Source organism: Saccopteryx bilineata, chromosome 11, assembly GCF_036850765.1.
Source record: "Saccopteryx bilineata isolate mSacBil1 chromosome 11, mSacBil1_pri_phased_curated, whole genome shotgun sequence".
Lineage (NCBI taxonomy): Eukaryota > Metazoa > Chordata > Mammalia > Chiroptera > Emballonuridae > Saccopteryx > Saccopteryx bilineata.
The window spans coordinates 62963206-62981476 of NC_089500.1; the positions used below are offsets into that span (position 1 = coordinate 62963206).

The 18271-nt window shown below is 38.4% G+C and overlaps 1 protein-coding gene across 3 annotated transcripts in view; it reads right to left on the reverse strand.

Moving 5' to 3' along the window:
* The window catches only part of KBTBD12 (kelch repeat and BTB domain containing 12), a 106493-nt gene that overhangs the window by 26075 nt on the left and 62147 nt on the right, over nucleotides 1-18271 (reverse strand). For all 3 annotated transcript variants that reach the window (XM_066247272.1, XM_066247270.1, XM_066247273.1), the window contains exon 5: nucleotides 5621-5818. In XM_066247272.1, coding sequence (XP_066103369.1) covers nucleotides 5621-5818 — 198 coding nt within the window. The remainder of the gene's footprint in view (nucleotides 1-5620; nucleotides 5819-18271) is intronic.

An 18271-nucleotide genomic window follows, 5' to 3' on the forward strand; every position in this document is an offset into this window, starting at 1 on the left:
GATGTCACAGAAACACAAAGAGTTATAAGAAGATACAGTGAAATGGATGACCTGGAAGAAATGGATAAATTCCTGTAAAGAAATGGATAAATTCAGTCTTCCAAGACTGAATCAAGAAAAATAGAAAACCTGAACAACAAAAATTGCTACCAGTGAAATATGATCAGTAATAATAATAATAAACCTCCTAATAAACAAAAGTCATGGACCAGATGGCTTTATAGGTGAACTTTACAAAACATTTAAAATTAACATGTATTCTTCTCAAACTATTCCAAATTTTCAAGAAGAGTGAAGACTCCCAAGCTCATTTTACAAGGCCATTATTATTCTGAATACAAAAGCAGAGAGACATTACAAAAAGGAAAATTATAGGCCAATATCCCAGATGAACATGATCAAGTAGGATTTATTTCTGGAATGCAAGGTTGGTTCAATATCCACAATCAATTGACATTATATACAACATAAACAAGATAAAGGATAAAAATTGCATGATCATATCAACTGATGCATAAAAACCATTTGACAAAATTCAGCATCCATTTATAGCAAAAAGTCTCAGCATGGGAATAGAAGAAACATACCTCAACATAATAAAGGCCATACCTGGCAAACTCACAGCTATCATTATAGTCAATAGGTAAAAGCTAAAAACATTTTCCTTAAGATAAAAAATGAGACAAGGATGTCCACTTTTACCACTTTTCATCAACGTAGTATTCAGACAAGAATAAATATAAAAGTTCTCCAAAATGGAAAAAGGTAAAACCATTATTACAGTGGTACCTTGAGATATGAGTTTAATTCATTCTGTAACCGAGCTCATAAGTCAGTCAACTCGTATATCAAACAAATTTTCCCATTTAAAATAACTGAAATAGATTTAATCCATTCCAGCCCTGTGAAACATCCCCAAACCATCCTAAATTATGAAAAAATACATGTTTTTAATTAAGAAACACACACGTATACTTTACCAATGCATAACAAAATATATGAAATAAAAGAAAAAATGTGTTATTTAGTACTGTATTCTTACCTTGGAAACAGACGAGTGTGGCTAATGGAGGAGAATGGTGGAGGAAGAGGGAGGGAAGAAGGGATGCAGGCACTGTAGACACGAAAACTAAAACTTCACTTTCTTAACACTAAATGTAAACTAAAACTGCATTTTCTTTAAACAAAATGAAAACTGCACATTCTTTACTTAAAATGAAACCACAAAAATTTAATTGTAAAAAATGCACTTTTTAAACTTTAAACTTAACCTAAGCTTAACATTACACATTTTTCATTTAATCATCACCTGTTTTTGCCTTTTTGGCTGCACTTTTGGCACTTTCACTTGCAGGACTTTTGAATAAAAATCTATCCAAAGAGGTTTGCTTTTGTCTGCTTTTTAAAATGTTATGGAAATGTGACAAACAAGTGTCATTAAAAAGTGCTGAAGCACAACCAGTTAAAACTTTTTCTGGGTGTTTCTTTTCAATAAAACTTGGAAGCTTCTCCCACATTGCCAGCATGTCTTTAATTTCACTTGTAGAAATCACTTCCTCCGATTCTACCTCCTCCTCACTACTAATCTCTTGTAGAAGCTCCATATGTTGCGTCATCTGTAGCTCCTTCAACTCCTCAGTTGAGAGTTCCTCCTCATGTTCCTTGACGAGCTTGTTTATGTCACCCTCATCTACCTCCAGACCCATCGACTTTCTGAGGGACACAGTCTCCTCCAACGCTTCTACCTTGGTCTCGGTCTCTGGTTCAAATCCTTCAAAGTCCCTGTCTGCAACAACTGCCACAACTTTTTCCATGCTGAGTTCAAGGTTCTTCTTGTAACTTCTTGCCATGCCAAGTCAATAATGCATAAACATATCACAATGTTATAGTGATCTTTCCAAAACTTTCGAAGGGTTAGAATTGTATTCTCAGTCACCTCAAAGCAGCGGAGGAACAAGTGCTTTGTGTAAAGCTTTTTAAAGTTGAAAATGACCTGCTGATCCATAGGTTGCAAGATTGAAGTTATGTTGGGTGGGAGGTAGAGGACTTTCACAAATTTGAACTCATCGAGAATATCATCTTTAAGATCAGGTGGGTGGGCTGGAGCATTATCAAGGATTAGTAATGCTTTCATCAGGAGTTTATTTTCTTGAAGATATTTCTTCACTGCAGTACCAAAGATGAGATTTACCCATTCAATAAAAAACTGCTGCGTAACCCATGCCCTAGCATTGGTGTGCCACATAACCTGCAGTTTTTCTCTAAGAATCTTGTGAGTCTTAAAGTCACAAGGATTTTCAGAATGATACACTAGCAGTGGCTTTACTTTATAGTCACTGCTAGCATTTGCACAAAATGCAGGGTCAGACGGTCCTTTATGGGTTTATGGCCTGGCAGTTTCTTCTCCTCTGCAGTGATGAAAGTCCACCGGGGCATTTTTTTCCAAAACCATCCTGTTTCATCACAGTTGAACACTTGGGGGATGTAGCCTGCCTTTGTGATAAGCGCAGCAAAATGTGTGATGTACTCCTCAGCTGCCTTAACATCAGCACTCGCAGCTTCACCATGCCTCACCACTGAGTGGATGCCAGATCTCTTCTTGAAATTTTCAAACCAGCTGTGACTTGCCTTAAACGTATCTTCTGCTGCCTCTTTTGAGGTTGATGGTTCTTTCTTCTTCAAGTTGCTGTAAATAATACATGCCTTTTCACGTATTTCAGTCTCCATCACTGTATCTCCTGCCAGCTCTTTCTCTTTTACCCACACTAGCAGAAGCTTCTCCCTTTCTTCATGGATATTTGTCCTTAACTGGGACAGAATTGTAGTTCCTTTTGCTGGATTTGCACTTTTGATGGCATCCTTTTGTTTAAGGATGGTACAAATTGTAGATGTATTGCGGTTGTACAGCTTTGCCAGTTCAATCACTTGTACACCATGCTCATGTTTTTTTTTATTATTTCTTGCTTTACTTCTATTGACATCATTCTCTTCTTCTTCTCACCAGTGTCCTTTACACTCACTTTCTTCAGCCCCATGACAGAACACAAAAAAAGTTAGTAAAAAATGCAAAAATGATGCAAGAATGAGTACAGCACACAAGTTTCAACTTGATTCTGTGGGTAACATGTGAGAAAGAATGAGATGCTGATGTTGTGCTGCCAATACTGGACCCATGCGCCAATGCATCAACTAGCGGCAGCTTCCTGAATCAAGATTTGTATCTTAAAATTTTGCTCGGATCTTGAACAAAAGTATGGACTGAGTCGTAGCTCATATCTTAAAAAATTTGTATGTTTGTCTGCTCATATCTCAAGGTACCACTGTATTTGCAGATGACATATACCACCAATAAAACTATCAGAACTGATAAATTCAGTAAAAATGTTGACACAAAATTAATATTGAGAAATCAATTGCATTTTTATGTAACAATAAAAAAACTATCAGAAATTAAGCAAACCATCTCATTTACAATTGCAAAGAATACCTAGGAATAATTTAATGAAATAGGTAAGAGGCCTATACTACAAAAATGAGAAAACATTAAAGAAAGAAATTGAAGAAGATACAAATAAATGGAAATGTATTTTATGCTCATGGATAGAAAAAGAAATTAACATTGTTAAAATGTCCATACTACCCAAGGCAAGAATAACCATAGATTCGATGCAATCCTTATGAAAATGACAATGACACATTTCACAGAACTGGAACAAATAATTTTAAAATTTATATGAAATCACAAATGATCCTAAATAGCCATAGGAATATTGAGAAAGAAGAACAAAGTTGGAGGTATTATGTTACCTAATATCAAGCTATATGAAGGTATAGTAATGAAAATACCATGATACTGGCATAAAAACAGACACATAGAATAATGAAACAGAATAGAGAGCCCAGAAAGAAACCCATATCTATATGGTCACAAAGAAGGCAAGAATGGACAATGAAGTAAAAACAGTCGATTCAATAAATGGTGTTGGAAAAGTTGGACAGATACACACAAAAATAAAATTAGACTTCTTATACAATACACAAGAATAAGCTAAAAATAGATTAATGACTTAAATGTAAGACTCAAAACCATAAAACTCCTAGAAGAAAACATAGGTAGTAAACTCTTTGACATTGCTCTTAGTAATATGTGTGTGTGTGTGTGTGTGTATTTGCAAGGGAAACAAAAGAAAAAATAAATAGGACTACATCAAACTAAAGAATTTTTGCATAGGAAAGGAAACCATCAACTAAACAAAAGAACAACCTATCAATTGGGTGAAGGTATTTGCCAATGATACATCAGATAAGAGGTTAATATCCAAAATTTATTAAGAAGTCATATAACTAAAACTTCCCAAAACAAACAATCCAATAAAAAAATGGGCAGAGGACCTGAATAGACATTTTCCCAAAAAAGAAAATACAAATGGCCAATAGACATAAATATATAGATGCTCAATATCACTAATTAAAGAAATGAGGTATCACCTCTCACCTGTCAGAATGGCTCTCATCAATAAATCTACCAACAACAAGTGTTGGTGAGGATGTGGAGAAAAGGGAACTTTTGTGCAAATTGGCACAACCACTATGAAAAACAGTATGGAGGTTTCTCAAAATGTTAACAATGGTACTACCTTATGACCAGCAATTCCACTTCTAGGTATTTATCCAAAGAAATACAAAATACTAATTAGAAAAGACATATGCACCCCCTATGTTTAATGCAGTGTTATTTACAATAGCCAAGATATGGAAGCCACTTAAGTAGCCATCAATAGATGATATGATAAATACAGTACATATATACAATGTACATATATACAATGGACTATTAATTGGCCATAAAAAGTGATCATTTGCAACAAAATAGATGGAGCTAGTATTAAATGTCAATTGTAATTAAAAATAAAAATATTTTTTTATTTAGTCCTACAAGCAGGCATTCGCATTCCCTTTCCCATTTTCCTTATATTTACATTATAAACTAGACTTTACTTTTTTCTTATGGTATAGTTTAGAGTAAGTAGCTCCATTTTGTACATGTGAAAACTGAAGTTCAAAGGTTCACTGAGTTGCTCAAGGTTATTGAACACTAAAATTGGTGCTTTTTTTTTTGTATTTTTCTGAAGCTGGAAATGGGGAGAGACAGTCAGACTCCCGCATGCGCCCGACCGGGATCCACCCGGCATGCCCACCAGGGGCGACGCTCTGCCCACCAGGGGGCGATGCTCTGCCCCTCTGGAGCGTCGCTCTATCCTGACCAGAGCAACTCTAGCGCCTGGGGCAGAGGCCAAGGAGCCATCCCCAGCGCCCGGGCCATCTTTGCTCCAATGGAGCCTTGGCTGCGGGAGGAGAAGAGAGAGATAGAGAGGAAGGAGGGGGGGCGGGGGTGGAGAAGCAAATGGGCGCTTCTCCTATGTGCCCTGGCCGGGAATTGAATCCGGGTCCCCCGCACGCCAGGCCAACGCTCTACCGCTGAGCCAACCGGTCAGGGCAAATTGGTGCTTTTGCCAGTGTTCATGCTGTTTTCAGGATTATTCTTTGGTGACTGGGTCAGTTAAGGGAAATGAAATCAACACCAAAGGAGGTTATAAAACATTTAAAAACAGATCAATACCTGCTCCATGGAATCCCCCGCAGACATATAGCTTCCCGTCCACTGCTCCTGCATTGGTAGAATTGGTTCGAAGAGAGAGCAGGGAACTTGGCATAACTGGACCCTCTCTCCAAAAGTCCCCATCAGCGTTATAGATCTCCACCACATCAAGGCACTTTCGGATCTGGCCTTTGTCTCGGCCTAAGCAGCCAATTCCACCTATAGAAAATGATACACAGAAATGAGATGACTAACAAACACTTCATTGTGAATAGCACCTTCTTCCTGCTCTGATTGTATAAGAGGTTTGTGGACCTTTGACCTTTCTCTTTCTTGCCTGGTACTAATTCTAAGCAATAGTGATGCCCACTAGTTAGTTACTCCACAGTCAAATTTAATGTCATCTTTATTCAGTGTTCCATTTGCTTGTTCTTATGTGAGAGGCTGATTCCATTGCGGGCTTTATATTCTACACCAGTGGTCCCCAACCTTTTTTGGGCCACAGATTGGTTTAATGTCAGAAAATATTTTCACGGACCGGCCTTTAGGGTGGGATGGATAAATGCACAAAATAAAATTATGCGACCGGCGTAAAAACTGTGGTTTTTTTTTTGTTGTTGTTGTTTTGTATTTTTCTGAAGCTGGAAACGGGGAGAGACAGTCAGACAGACTCCCGCATGTGCCCGACCGGGATCCACCCGGCACGCCCACCAGAGGGCGATGCTCTGCCCACCGGGGGGCGATGCTCTTTGCATTTGTGGAGTATTGATTGGTGTTTGGCTGTGTTGCTTAAAGCAATATCAAAACTAAAGGTGCCCTGGCTAGATGGCTCAATTGGTTAAAACACTGTCCCCATACACCAAGGTTGCATGTTGGATCTCAGTCAGGTCATATTCAAGAATCAACCAATGAATACAGAAATAAGTGAAACCACTTGTTCAAAAGTTACAAAAATATAAAGTGGAAAAAAAAATAAGTGAAACATCTCTCTCTCTCTCTCTCTCTCTCTCCTTTCCTTTCTCTAAAATAAAAAAATTAAAATAGGCCCTGGCTGGTTGGCTCAGCGGTAGAGCGTCGGCCTGGCGTGCGGGGGACCCGGGTTCGATTCCCAGCCAGGGCACACAGGAGAAGCGCCCATTTGCTTCTCCACCCCTCCCCCTCTCCTTCCTCTCTGTATCTCTCTTCCCCTCCCGCAGCCAAGGCTCCATTGGAGCAAAGATGGCCCGGGCGCTGGGGATGGCTCCTTGGCCTCTGCCCCAGGCGCTAGAGTGGCTCTGGTCGTGACAGAGCGACGCCCCGGAGGGGCAGAGCATCGCCCCCTGATGGGCAGAGCGTCTCCCCCTGGTGGGCAAAGCGTTGCCCCTGGTGGGCGTGCCGGGTGGATCCCGGTCGGGCGCATGCGGGAGTCTGTCTGACTGTCTCTCCCCGTTTCCAGCTTCAGAAAAATACAAAAAAAAAAAAAAAATTAAAATAAAAAAAAAGGAAAATGAACCCCAAACTAAACTGCGCTGATCTCATGTCATCACTGTGACTAAACACCTTTACCCATCATTGCACTAGTTAGATGGCATGTGCATCATCACCTGTTTTCTAATCTTTTCTCAGTACTGCATCCTCAGTACCTGCTACTGTGCCTGACACCTGTGTGCCTGGAATGAATGGAAGAATGAACCCAAGACTGATGGGAACAGCTATGTTCACCATGGTTGGGACTTATGCCAGGCATAAGGATGTGGAGCAAGAATTTTTTTTCTCTTTGCTGATGGAGTCTGTCCTGTTTCTATTTCAGTATGAATCTAGGTACAAGGCTATCAACTCAGGCAGTTTTAGCTACTTTTTCTCTTATGTGGCTGGATAAATAATTCAGCCCCTTAGAGTGCCAAGTCTGAGCTGCACTGTTTCCAAGGAGGGGACATGCTTGCCTCTGTTAACTGTAGAACTCTGCTGTTGATTGGGCCCGCTTTCTTTCTTTTCTTTCTTTTCTTTTTTTTTTTTTACAATTTTTATCTTAAAATTTTTTTTAAATAAGAAAATTAAATTTAACGGGGTGACATTGATCAAGGAGTACATAGGTTTCAGGTAAACATTTCTATAGCATTTGAAATATTGACTATGTTGTATACCCATCACCCAAAGTCAAATCATTTTCCATCACCTAATATTTTCCATCTTTACACTATTCCCCCCACACCCTTCCCCTATCCCCATCCCCTAGATCCCCCTCCCCCAGTAACCATTTCACTTTTATCTATGTCCATGAGTCTCATATTATATCATGGGCCCTCATTCAGTGTGGTACTCTGCTAGCTAGAAGTTCCTTAGTCAAAAAACAGTGGTGCATCATGGCCGTAAAGAAGATAATTTTTCTGTAGCAGTTAAACATGGCGACCACTAATCAGGTAAGAATGAGATGATTTAGTTACCTGTTCTGCAAGACCAAGGAGAGCTACTATTAGGCTTGTTTATATTATACCACTGTATAGAAGTATAAGCAAACAGGTTAAATGAAAGTTACTGGGAGTCAGGCCAGAAAACATCAAGCAACCAACATTCTGAATGTAATTCAGAAGTTTCACATAAAAGCCCATTAGAACAGCATTCCCAACGTAAAGCATATAAGAAATGGGTATTAATCTCTTGGTTTATGGATAATTAGAATGCTTGTCATTTTTGTTTCTCTGTTACTAAGTGTATTTAATTATAATGTCAGCCCTTACTCTACAGAACCAACCTTTTAAATATGTACCCTCTTTTTTGGTTGGCAGATGCTTCATATGTTTCGTTCAAGGGCTTCCTGGGATTGCAGGGCATTCTGTCTTTGTTCTGATTACTAACATCTGGACATGTTCTCTGTCTCAGTAGGATAAAATTCCACAATTAAGTACACTTTCAGCATGATTAATAACAGCAGACTTAATGAGCTTAAACTGGAGGTGAATCCTGGGTAGATAAATAATCAGATAAAAGCATGATCTTTACTAATAATTGTTAAAGGTGGAATTAAGCAAGACTTGTGGAGACAAAATATCTTGGCAAGGCAACTTTAATTTCTGCAGAAGGGCATGCTGCTGTTATTGAAAGCCAGCAAGCACATGGGTGGAAGGCAAATTCTGTTTTTATCTCTAACGCAGGCCCTAGGTTGCTGGGTCTTGCTTTACTGCAGGGGTCCTGTTGGGCAGATAAAACATATTATGCTCACTTTGTTAAAAATGGCGCTGCCCACATGTTTTCCATAATGGCTATACTGGTTTACATACCCACCAGCAGTAAATAAGGGTTCCTGTTTTTCCACAGCCTCTCCAACACTTGTTATTACCTGTCCTATTGATAATAGCTAATCTAACAGGTGTAAGATGGTATCTGATTGTAGTTTTGATTTGTATTTTTCTAATAGCTAGTGAAGAAGGGCATCTTTTCATGTATCTGTTGGCCATTTGTATGTCCTCTGGGGAGAAGTGTCTGTTCAGGTCCTCTCTCTATGTTTTAATTGGATTGTTTGCTTGTTTGTTGTTAAACTTTGTGAGTTCTTTATATATTCTGGACATTAACCCCTTATCAGAGCTGTTGTTTGTGAATATTATCTCCCATTTGGTTGGCTGCTTTTTTTGTTTCTTTGCCTGTGCAGAAGCTCTTTATAGTCTCATCAGTTATTTTTGTTTTTACTTCCCTTGCTTTTGGGGTTAAATTCGTAAATTGTTCTCTATAGCCAATGTCCATAAGTTTAGTACCTATGTTTCCTATGTAATTTATTGTTTCAGATCTTATATTTAGTCTTGGATCCATTTTGATAAATTTTTGTGCAAGGAGACAAACTGTAGTCAAGTTTTACTCTTTTGCATGTGGCTTTCCAATTTTCCCAGCACCATTTATTGAAGAAGCTTTCTTCTCTCCATTGTGTGGTTTTGGAACCTTTGACATAGATTATTTGTCTATATATATGAGTTGCTTTTTTTCCTGAGTGCTCGATTTTGTTCTATTGGTGTATATGTGTTTTCTTGCCAATACCCTGCTGTTTTGCTTATTGTGGCTCTATAGTAGAATTTGAAGTTATATAGTGTGATACATCTGGCTCCATTATTTATTCTCAGAATTGCTTTGCCTATTCAGGGTCTTTTATGGCTGCATACAAATATGGTAAATTTTTTGTTGTATTTCTTCAAAAAATGACATTGGGATTTTAATGGGGATTGCACTGAATTTGTTATGGCTTTGGGTTAATATGGCCATTTTAACTATGTGATTCTTCCAATCCATAAACATAAAATTTTTTTTCATTTCATTGTATCTTTTTCAATTTAGCAAAAAAACAAAAACCATATGATCCTATCAGTAGATGCAGAAAAGGCATTCAATATAATACAACATTATTTTATGTTCAAAACACTCAATAAAATGGGAATAGAAGAAAAATATCTCAACATAATAAAGGCCATATATGACAAAACATCAGCTAACATCATACAAAATGGTAAAAAACTAAAAAAAAATTTCTCTAAAATTAGGAACAATACAAGGCTGCCCACTCTTTCTCTCCACTCCTATTCAACATAGTCCTGGAAGTTCTAGCCAGAGCAATCAGACAAGAAATAAAAGGCATTCATATTGAAAAAAGAAAAAGTAAAGGTTTCACCTTTTGCAGATGACATGATCCTGTACAAAGAAAATCCAAGACTCCACAGAAAGACTCTTAGAAACAATCAACCAATACAATAAGGTTGCAGGATACAAAATTAATATACAGAAATTGATTACTTTCATATATGTCAACAATGAAACTTTGGATAATGAACTCAAAAAAATAATCCCTTTACAGTTGTAACACAAAAACCTAGGAATAAACATAGCAAAGAATGTAAAGGACCTATATACTGAGAACTACAAAGCATTATTAAATAAAATCAAAGAAGACAAAATGAAATGCAAAAATACCCCATGTTCTTGGATAGGAAGAATAAATATAGTTAAAATGGCCATATTACCCAAAGCAATATACAAATTTAATGCAATTCTCATCAAAATTCCAATGTTATTTTTTAAAGAAATGGAACAAAAAACCATCAGGTTTGTATGAAACCATATAAAATACCCTGAATAACCAAAGTAATCTTGAGGGAAAAACAAAAACAAAGAAACGAAGCTGGAGTATTACAATACCTGACTTCAACTTACACTACAGAGCCACAATAATCAAAATAGCGTGGAATTGGCAGAAAAATACACACAGACCAATGGAACAGAGAGCCCAGAAATAAAACCACATATATATGGGCAAATCATCTTTGATAAAGGAGCCAAAAACACACAATGGATAAATGAAAGCCTCTTCAATAAATGGTGCTGGGAAAACTGGAAAGCCACATGCAAAAGAGTAAAACTTGACTACAGTTTGTCACCTGGCACAAAAATAAATTCAAAATGGATCAAAGACCTAAATATAAGACCTCAAACAATAAATTACATAGAAGAAAACAGGTACTAAACTCATGGACCTTGGCTGTAGAGAACATTTTATGAATCTGGCCCCAAAGGCAAGGGAAGTGAAGGCAAAAATAAATGAATGAGACTACATCAAACTAGGAAGCTTCTGCACAGCAAAAGAAATGGACAACAAAACAGACAGCTAACTAAATGGGAGATGATATTTTCAAACAACAGCTCAGATAAGGGGTTAATATCCAAAATATATAAAGAACTCACAAAGCTCAGCAACAAACAAGCAAGCAAGCAAACAAACAAACAATCTAATAAAAAATGGGGAGAGGACATGAATAGACATTTCTCCCAGGAAGAAATACAAATGACCAATAGATATATGAAAAGATGCTCGTCTTCACTAGCTATTAGAGAAATGCAAATCAAAACTATGATTAGATACCACCTCATACCTGTTAGATTAGCCATCGTCAACAAGACAGGTAATAACAAGTGTTGGAGAAGCTGTGGAGAAAAAGAAACTCTCATTCACTGTTGGTGGGAATATAAATTAGTACAGCCATTATGGAATAAAGTATGGTGGTTCCTAAAAAAATTAGGAATAGAGCTACCATATGACCCAGCAATCCCTCTACTGGGTATATACCCCCAAAACTCAAAAACATGGGTATGTAAAGACACATGCACCCCTATGTTCATCACAGCATTATTCACAGTGGCCAATACATGGAAGCAACCGAAGTGCCCTTCAACAGAGAATTGGATAAAGAAGATGTGGTACATATATACTATGGAATACTGCTCAGTCGTAAGAAATGATGACATAGGATCATTTATGACAACATGGATGGACCTTGATAACATTATACTGAGTGAAATAAGTAAATCAGAAGTAAATCAGAAAAAGCTAAAAACTATGAATCCATACATAAGTGGGACACAAAATTAAGACTCATGGACAGAAATAGGAGTGCAGTGGTTACCAGGGGGAGGGGGAAGAAGGAGGAGGAGGGACATACACAGGGACAAATATAAATGTGACTGAGGATGATTCGATTTTGGGTGATGGGTACACAACATAATTGACTGTCCAAATGATATGGAGATGTTTGCCCAAAATCTATGTACTCTAGTTGACTAATGTCATCCTGTTAGATTTAATCGACTAAATAAAAAAAAAATGCTTTGTAGTTTTCAGTATATAGGTCTTTCCCATCCTTTGTTAAGTTTATTCCTCTATATTGTATATTTTTTGTTGTTGCAATTGTAAAAGGAATTGTTTTTTTCATTTTCTAAAGTTTCATTGTTGTCATATAGAAAAAGAGAAGACTTTTGTATATTGATTTTATATCTTGTGGATTTATTGTATTTGATTTTTGTTTCTAATAGTTTTTCAGTGGAGTCTTCCAAGTTTTCTATACACAGAATCATGTCATCTTCAAAAAGTGATATCATTACTTCTTTTTTTCCCAACATGGATGCCTTTTATTTCTTTCTCTTGCTTGATTATTCTGATTAAAACTTTCAGAACTATGTTGAATAAGAGAGAGTGGACATCTTTGTCTTGTTCCTGATTTTAAGGGAAAAGTTTCCAGTTTTCCACCATTTAGTGTAATATTGTCTGATGGTTTGTTAAACATGGCCTTTATTATGTTGAGGTCATTTCTTTCTATGCTCATTTAATTGAGTGTTTTAAACATAAATGGCTGTTGTATCTTATTAAATTCCTTTTCTGTAACTATTGATAGAATCATATAATTTTCCTTGTTGATGCGGTGCATTACATTGATTTGCATATGTTAAACCATTCTTGTGCTCATGTAATAAATCCCACTTGATCGTGATGTATTTTATTTTATTTTATTTTTTTCCTTTTCACAGAAACAGAGAGAGTCAGAGAGAGGGATAAACAGGGACAGATAGGAACGAAGAGAGATGAGAAGCATCAATCAGTCCTTCATTGCAACACCCTAGCCGTCCACTGACTGATCTCCCACATGTGTCCTGACCGTGGGCCCTCAGCAGACCGAGCAACCCCTTGCTCGAGCCAGTGACCCTGGGTCCAAGCTGGTAAGCTTTTTTTTTCTTTTTTTTTTTGCTCAAACCAGATGAGCCTGCGTTCAAGCTGGTGACCTCGGGGTCTTGAACCTGGGTCTTCCGCATCCCAGTCCTACGCTTTTTCCACTGCGCCACCACCTGGTCAGGCGACACCTTAGTTGTTCATTGATTGCTTTCTCACATGTGCCTTGACCGTGGGCCTTCAGCAGACCGAGTAACCCCTTGCTTGAGCCAGTGACCTTGGGTCCAAGCTGGTGAGCTTTTTGCTCAAACCAGATGAGCCCACGCTCAAGCTGGCGACCTCAGGGTCTCGAACCTGGGTACTCTGCATCCCAGTCCGATGCTCCATTTACTGCGCCACCGCCTGGTCAGGCTGATCGTGATGTATTTTAATGTATTGTTGTATTCGATTTGCTAGTATTTTGTTTAGGATTTTTGCATCTGTATTTACTAGAAATATTGGTCTGTAGTTTTCTTTTTTGTATTGTTCTTGCCAGGTTTTAGTATCAGGATTATGTTGGTCTCATAAGGTGTGTTAGGAAGTATTGCTTCTTCTACTACTTTTTGGAAGACTTTGAGAAGAATGGGTACCAAATCTTCTTTGAATATTTGGTAGAATTTACTAGTGTAGCAATCTGGTCCTGGACTTTTATTTTTGAAGAGGTTTTTGATAGTTGCTTCTTATTTCCTCCCTGCTTATAGGTCTATTTAGGTTTTCCACTTCTTCGTGATTTGGGCTAGAAAAATTGTATGGTTCTAGGAATTTATCCATTTCTTCTGGACTGTTAAATTTGGTGATAAATAATCTTTCATAGTATTCCAGTATGATCCTTTGTATATCTATGATATCTGTGGTAAGTTCTCCTCTTTCATTTCAGATTTTGTTTATATGAGTCTTTTCTCTTTTTTCCTTAGTAAGTTTAGCCAGGGTTTTGCCAATTTTATTGATCTTTTCCAAGAATCAGATTTTTTATTTTTGTTGTATTTTTTTGTATAGTTTTTGTTTTCTATTTCATTTAGTTCTGCTCTAATTTTTACTAATTTCCTTTTTTCTGTTGACTTTGTTTTTCTTCTAGTTCTTCAAGGTGCAATGCTAGGTTGTTTATTTGGTATTGCTCTTGTTTCTTGATATAAGCCAGTAATGACATAAATGTCTCACTTATTACTGCTTTCGCTGAGTTCCAGAAATTTTGATATGTTGTGTTTCATTCTCATTTGTCTGTATATATCTTTTGATCTCTGCTTTTATTTCTATAACCCAGTTATTTTTTAGAATGTTGTGTAATTTCCACATTTTTTAAAACTTTATTTTTGTAGTTAAATTCTAATTTAAGAGGCTTATGGTCATAGAATACGCTTGGTATAATTTCAATCTTCTTCAATTTGTTGAGGTTGGTTTTATGGCCCAACATATGATCGATCCTTGAGAATGATCCATGCACACTGGAAAAGAATGTATAATCTGATGGGCTGGGATTAAATGTTCTATTATGTTCATTTGGTCTAGTGTGTAATTTAAGGCTAATATTTCTTTATTGATTTTCTGTTTGGATGGTCTATCTAAAGCTGTCAATTATGTGTTAAGATCTTCAAATATGATTGTGTTTTTGTCTATCTCTCCTTTTTGTTCTGTTAGTAGATGTCTTATATAGTTTGGTGTTTCCTCATTTTGTGCATATATGATATATTAAGAAGTTGATGACTTCTTGATATAGTATTCCCTTTACCATTATGAATTGTCCATCTTAGTCTCTTGTTAACTTTGTTGTCTTAAAGTCAGTATTGTCAGATATAAGTTTAGCTACACTTGCTTTTCTTTAGTTATTATTTGCTTAGAGAATCATCTTCTAACTTTTTACTTTGAGTCTATTTTCCCCCCTGCAAATTAAATGTTTCCTGAAGGCAGCATATGGTTGGAGTTTGCTTTTTTTTTTTTTTTTTTTGTATTTTTCTAAAGTTGGAGATGGGGAGGCAGTCAGACAGACTCCCGCATGCGCCCGACCGGGATCCACCCGGCATGCCCACCAGGGGGCGATGCTATACCCATCTGGGGCGTTGCTCTCTTGCGACCAGAGCCATTCTAGCACCTGAGGCAGAGGCCATGGAGCCGTCCCCAGCGCCCGGGCCAACTTTGCTCCAGTGGAGACTCGGCTGTGAGAGGGGAAGAGAGAGACAGAGAGGAAGGAGAGGGGGAGGGGTGGAGAAGCAGATGGGCACTTCTCCTGTGTGCCCTGGCTGGGAATTGAACCCGGGACTTCTGCATGCCAGGCCGACGCTCTACCACTGAGCCAACCGGCCAGGGCGGGGTTTGCTTTTTTATCCAATCTGATAATTTGTGCCTCTTTATTGGTGATTTCAGTCCATTTAAATTTAGGATAATTATTGACATATGAGGATTTTTTAGAGCCATTTTGTTTTGTTTTCTGGTAGCTCTGTATCTCCTTTTACTGTTTTCTTTGGGTTTCTATCTGTCATTTTTGGTAGTATTCTACACTTCTTTCTTCTATTTCTTCTTATATCAAGCTATGTATTTCAGGATTGTTTCCTTCTTGGTTTGTTACTCTTAGGTTATTGAGAAAAAAGGTTTCATATATACAAGAGTTTTTTTGTCTTATGAGTGCTTCTTCACTCCATCCTTTTTTGCTACTTTAGACCTTTATCCTCTCCCACTTTATGTTTTTGTTGTCAGAGATTATCCTCATTTACATTGTAACCTTGTTGGAGCTTTTACTTGTCGTTTTGTTCTTTGTATCTGGTAGAAGATCCTTTTGAGTATTTCTTGTTGTGCTGTTTTCTGGTGATATATTCCTTCAGCTTCTGTATGTCTGGAAAAGTTTTTATTTCTCCTTCATAATTGTAGGATAACTTTGATAAATATAGCATTCTTGACTGGTAATTCCTTTCTTTCAGTACTTAGCTTATTTGGGTCTACTCCCTTCTGGATTGTAGTTTTTCTGCTGAGGAGTCTGATGATAATATGCTGAGCCTTCTTTTATATAAATGTTATGTTTTTCTTTTACCTAGCTGCCTTGTGGATTATTTCTTTGTCATTGATTTTTTTTATAGATTTATTTCAATGTGCTTTGGAAAAGGCCTATTTGGATTGAGGTAACTAGGCATTCTGTTGCTTCTTGGATTTGAGAATATAACTCTTTCCATAGGTTTGGGGAGTTCTCATCAGTTATTTGTTTGACTAGGCTCTCCATTCCCTTTTCCCTCTCTTTTTCTTCTGATCTACCCATTATTTTTATATTGCTTTTTCTGATGGAGTCAGACAATTATTGTGGAGCTCTCTCATTTAAAAATATTTTTGCCCTGGCCGGTTGGCTCAATGGTAGAGCGTCGGCCTGGCATGCAGAAATCCCGGGTTTGATTCCCAGCCAGGGCACACAGGAGAAGTGCCCATCTGCTTCTCCAACCCTCCCCCTCTCCTTCCTCTCTGTCTCTCTCTTCCCCTCCCGCAGCCGAGGCTCCACTGGAGCAAAGATGGCCCGGGCACTGGGGATGGCTCCTCAGCCTCTGCCCCAGGCGCTAGAGTGGCTCTTGTCGCAACAGAGCTACGTCCCGGAGGGGCAGAGCATCGCCCCTTGGTGGGCAGAGCGTTGCCCCCTGGTGGGCGTGCCGGGTGGATCCCAGTGGGGCGTATGCGGGAGTCTGTCTGACTGTCTCTCCCCATTTCCGGCTTCAGAAAAATACAGAAAAAAAATATTTTTGAGTCCCCCCTTCCCTATTTATTAGCTCTAGTTGCCTCTCATCAGTGTCACTGATTCTGTCCTCTATCTGGCCTGTTCTGTTAGCTAAACTTGCTATCTCATTTTTTAATTTATGCATTGAGTTCTTCATCTCTGTTTTTAAAGTTTCAGTCTCCTTGGTGAAGTACTCATTTTGTTTTTGTTTTCTGAGCTCATTAAGTTCCCTTCAGTGTTTTCCTGCCTCTTGTTGAGTATTTTTAGAACTTCAACTTAGAATTTTCTATTGTTTAACTTCATGGTTTTCATGAGATTGACATCGCTTTCTGGAGATTTTTTTATTTTCTTTCTGAATTATGTCTCTTTCCTGGGTAGCCATGGTATTTGTTTTTATCTTCCTTGATGGTGTGTGAGTTTTGTATTATTAAAAAATCAAGAAAAAAAGGAAATAAATAAATAAAATAAAATAAAAATACAGAAATAAAAATAACACAAAATAACAAAGCACAGAGGAGAAAAAGATGGCAGCAGAGTAGGCGGATGCACAGACGCCCAGTTCTCACCACCAAACTGGAATACAAATCAATTTAGGAAAAATCAGCATGAAAGACCAACTCTGAACTGCAAGAACGGCTCTCAAAAACCAAGGAGCAAAGAGGAAATCACAGAAATCCTGGTAGGGAGCCCCTGAACCTCCTCTGCTTGCCGGAACGGGGGTGGGGTGGGGCTGAGAGCCCAGAGAAAATCTTGGAGGGAGGGGAGCAGAAACTACTGCTCACAGCCACTTGCCTGGCGACCAGGGAGCGAGGTGCATTGAAAGGACCAGCTTATCTCCCAGGTGGAGAGGACAGGGAGAGGGACAGACTGTGAGGGGATAAGGAATGCAGGAGAGGAGCTAAAAGGGCTGACTCATCGTGCTGGAGGCGGCCATAGCTGGGGGAGGGACTGAACCTTTCACAAAACAGAGCTGAAGTGCTTCTGGATCAGAGACCTCCGGACATCTCTCCAGTTCCAATCAGCGCAACAAGACACAGCTGAAAACAAGAAGTGGGGAGGAGGGGCAGTAACTCAGGTCTCCATGGAGATCTGAGATACACCTCCCCCTACTGAAGCTGAGAAAACACCCTGCCCCCAGAGAGTCTAGCTGGCTAAAGAGGCCTTCAGAGTCTCAGGTTACACCCACCGCATTCCTGGATACAGTTTCAAGGAAGCCCCCTGCTGAGATCAGTAAACAAGACTATCACCTGTTAAGAAAACAAACAAATCAAGACTTCAAAGCTGCCCAAATCTGAAAGTGCATTACAGATAACAGCTGATACCAACCCAAGAAGACCTAGAAATAACAACTGAAAACTGGAGGCAGACAACACCAAGCCTAGACTCAACCAACTCTACAAATAAAACAAACAAAAAAAAAGAGGATGAGAAGACAAAGGAGTGCAATCCAAATGAAACCACAAGAGACACCTTCGAGAGATGAACTGAGTGATAT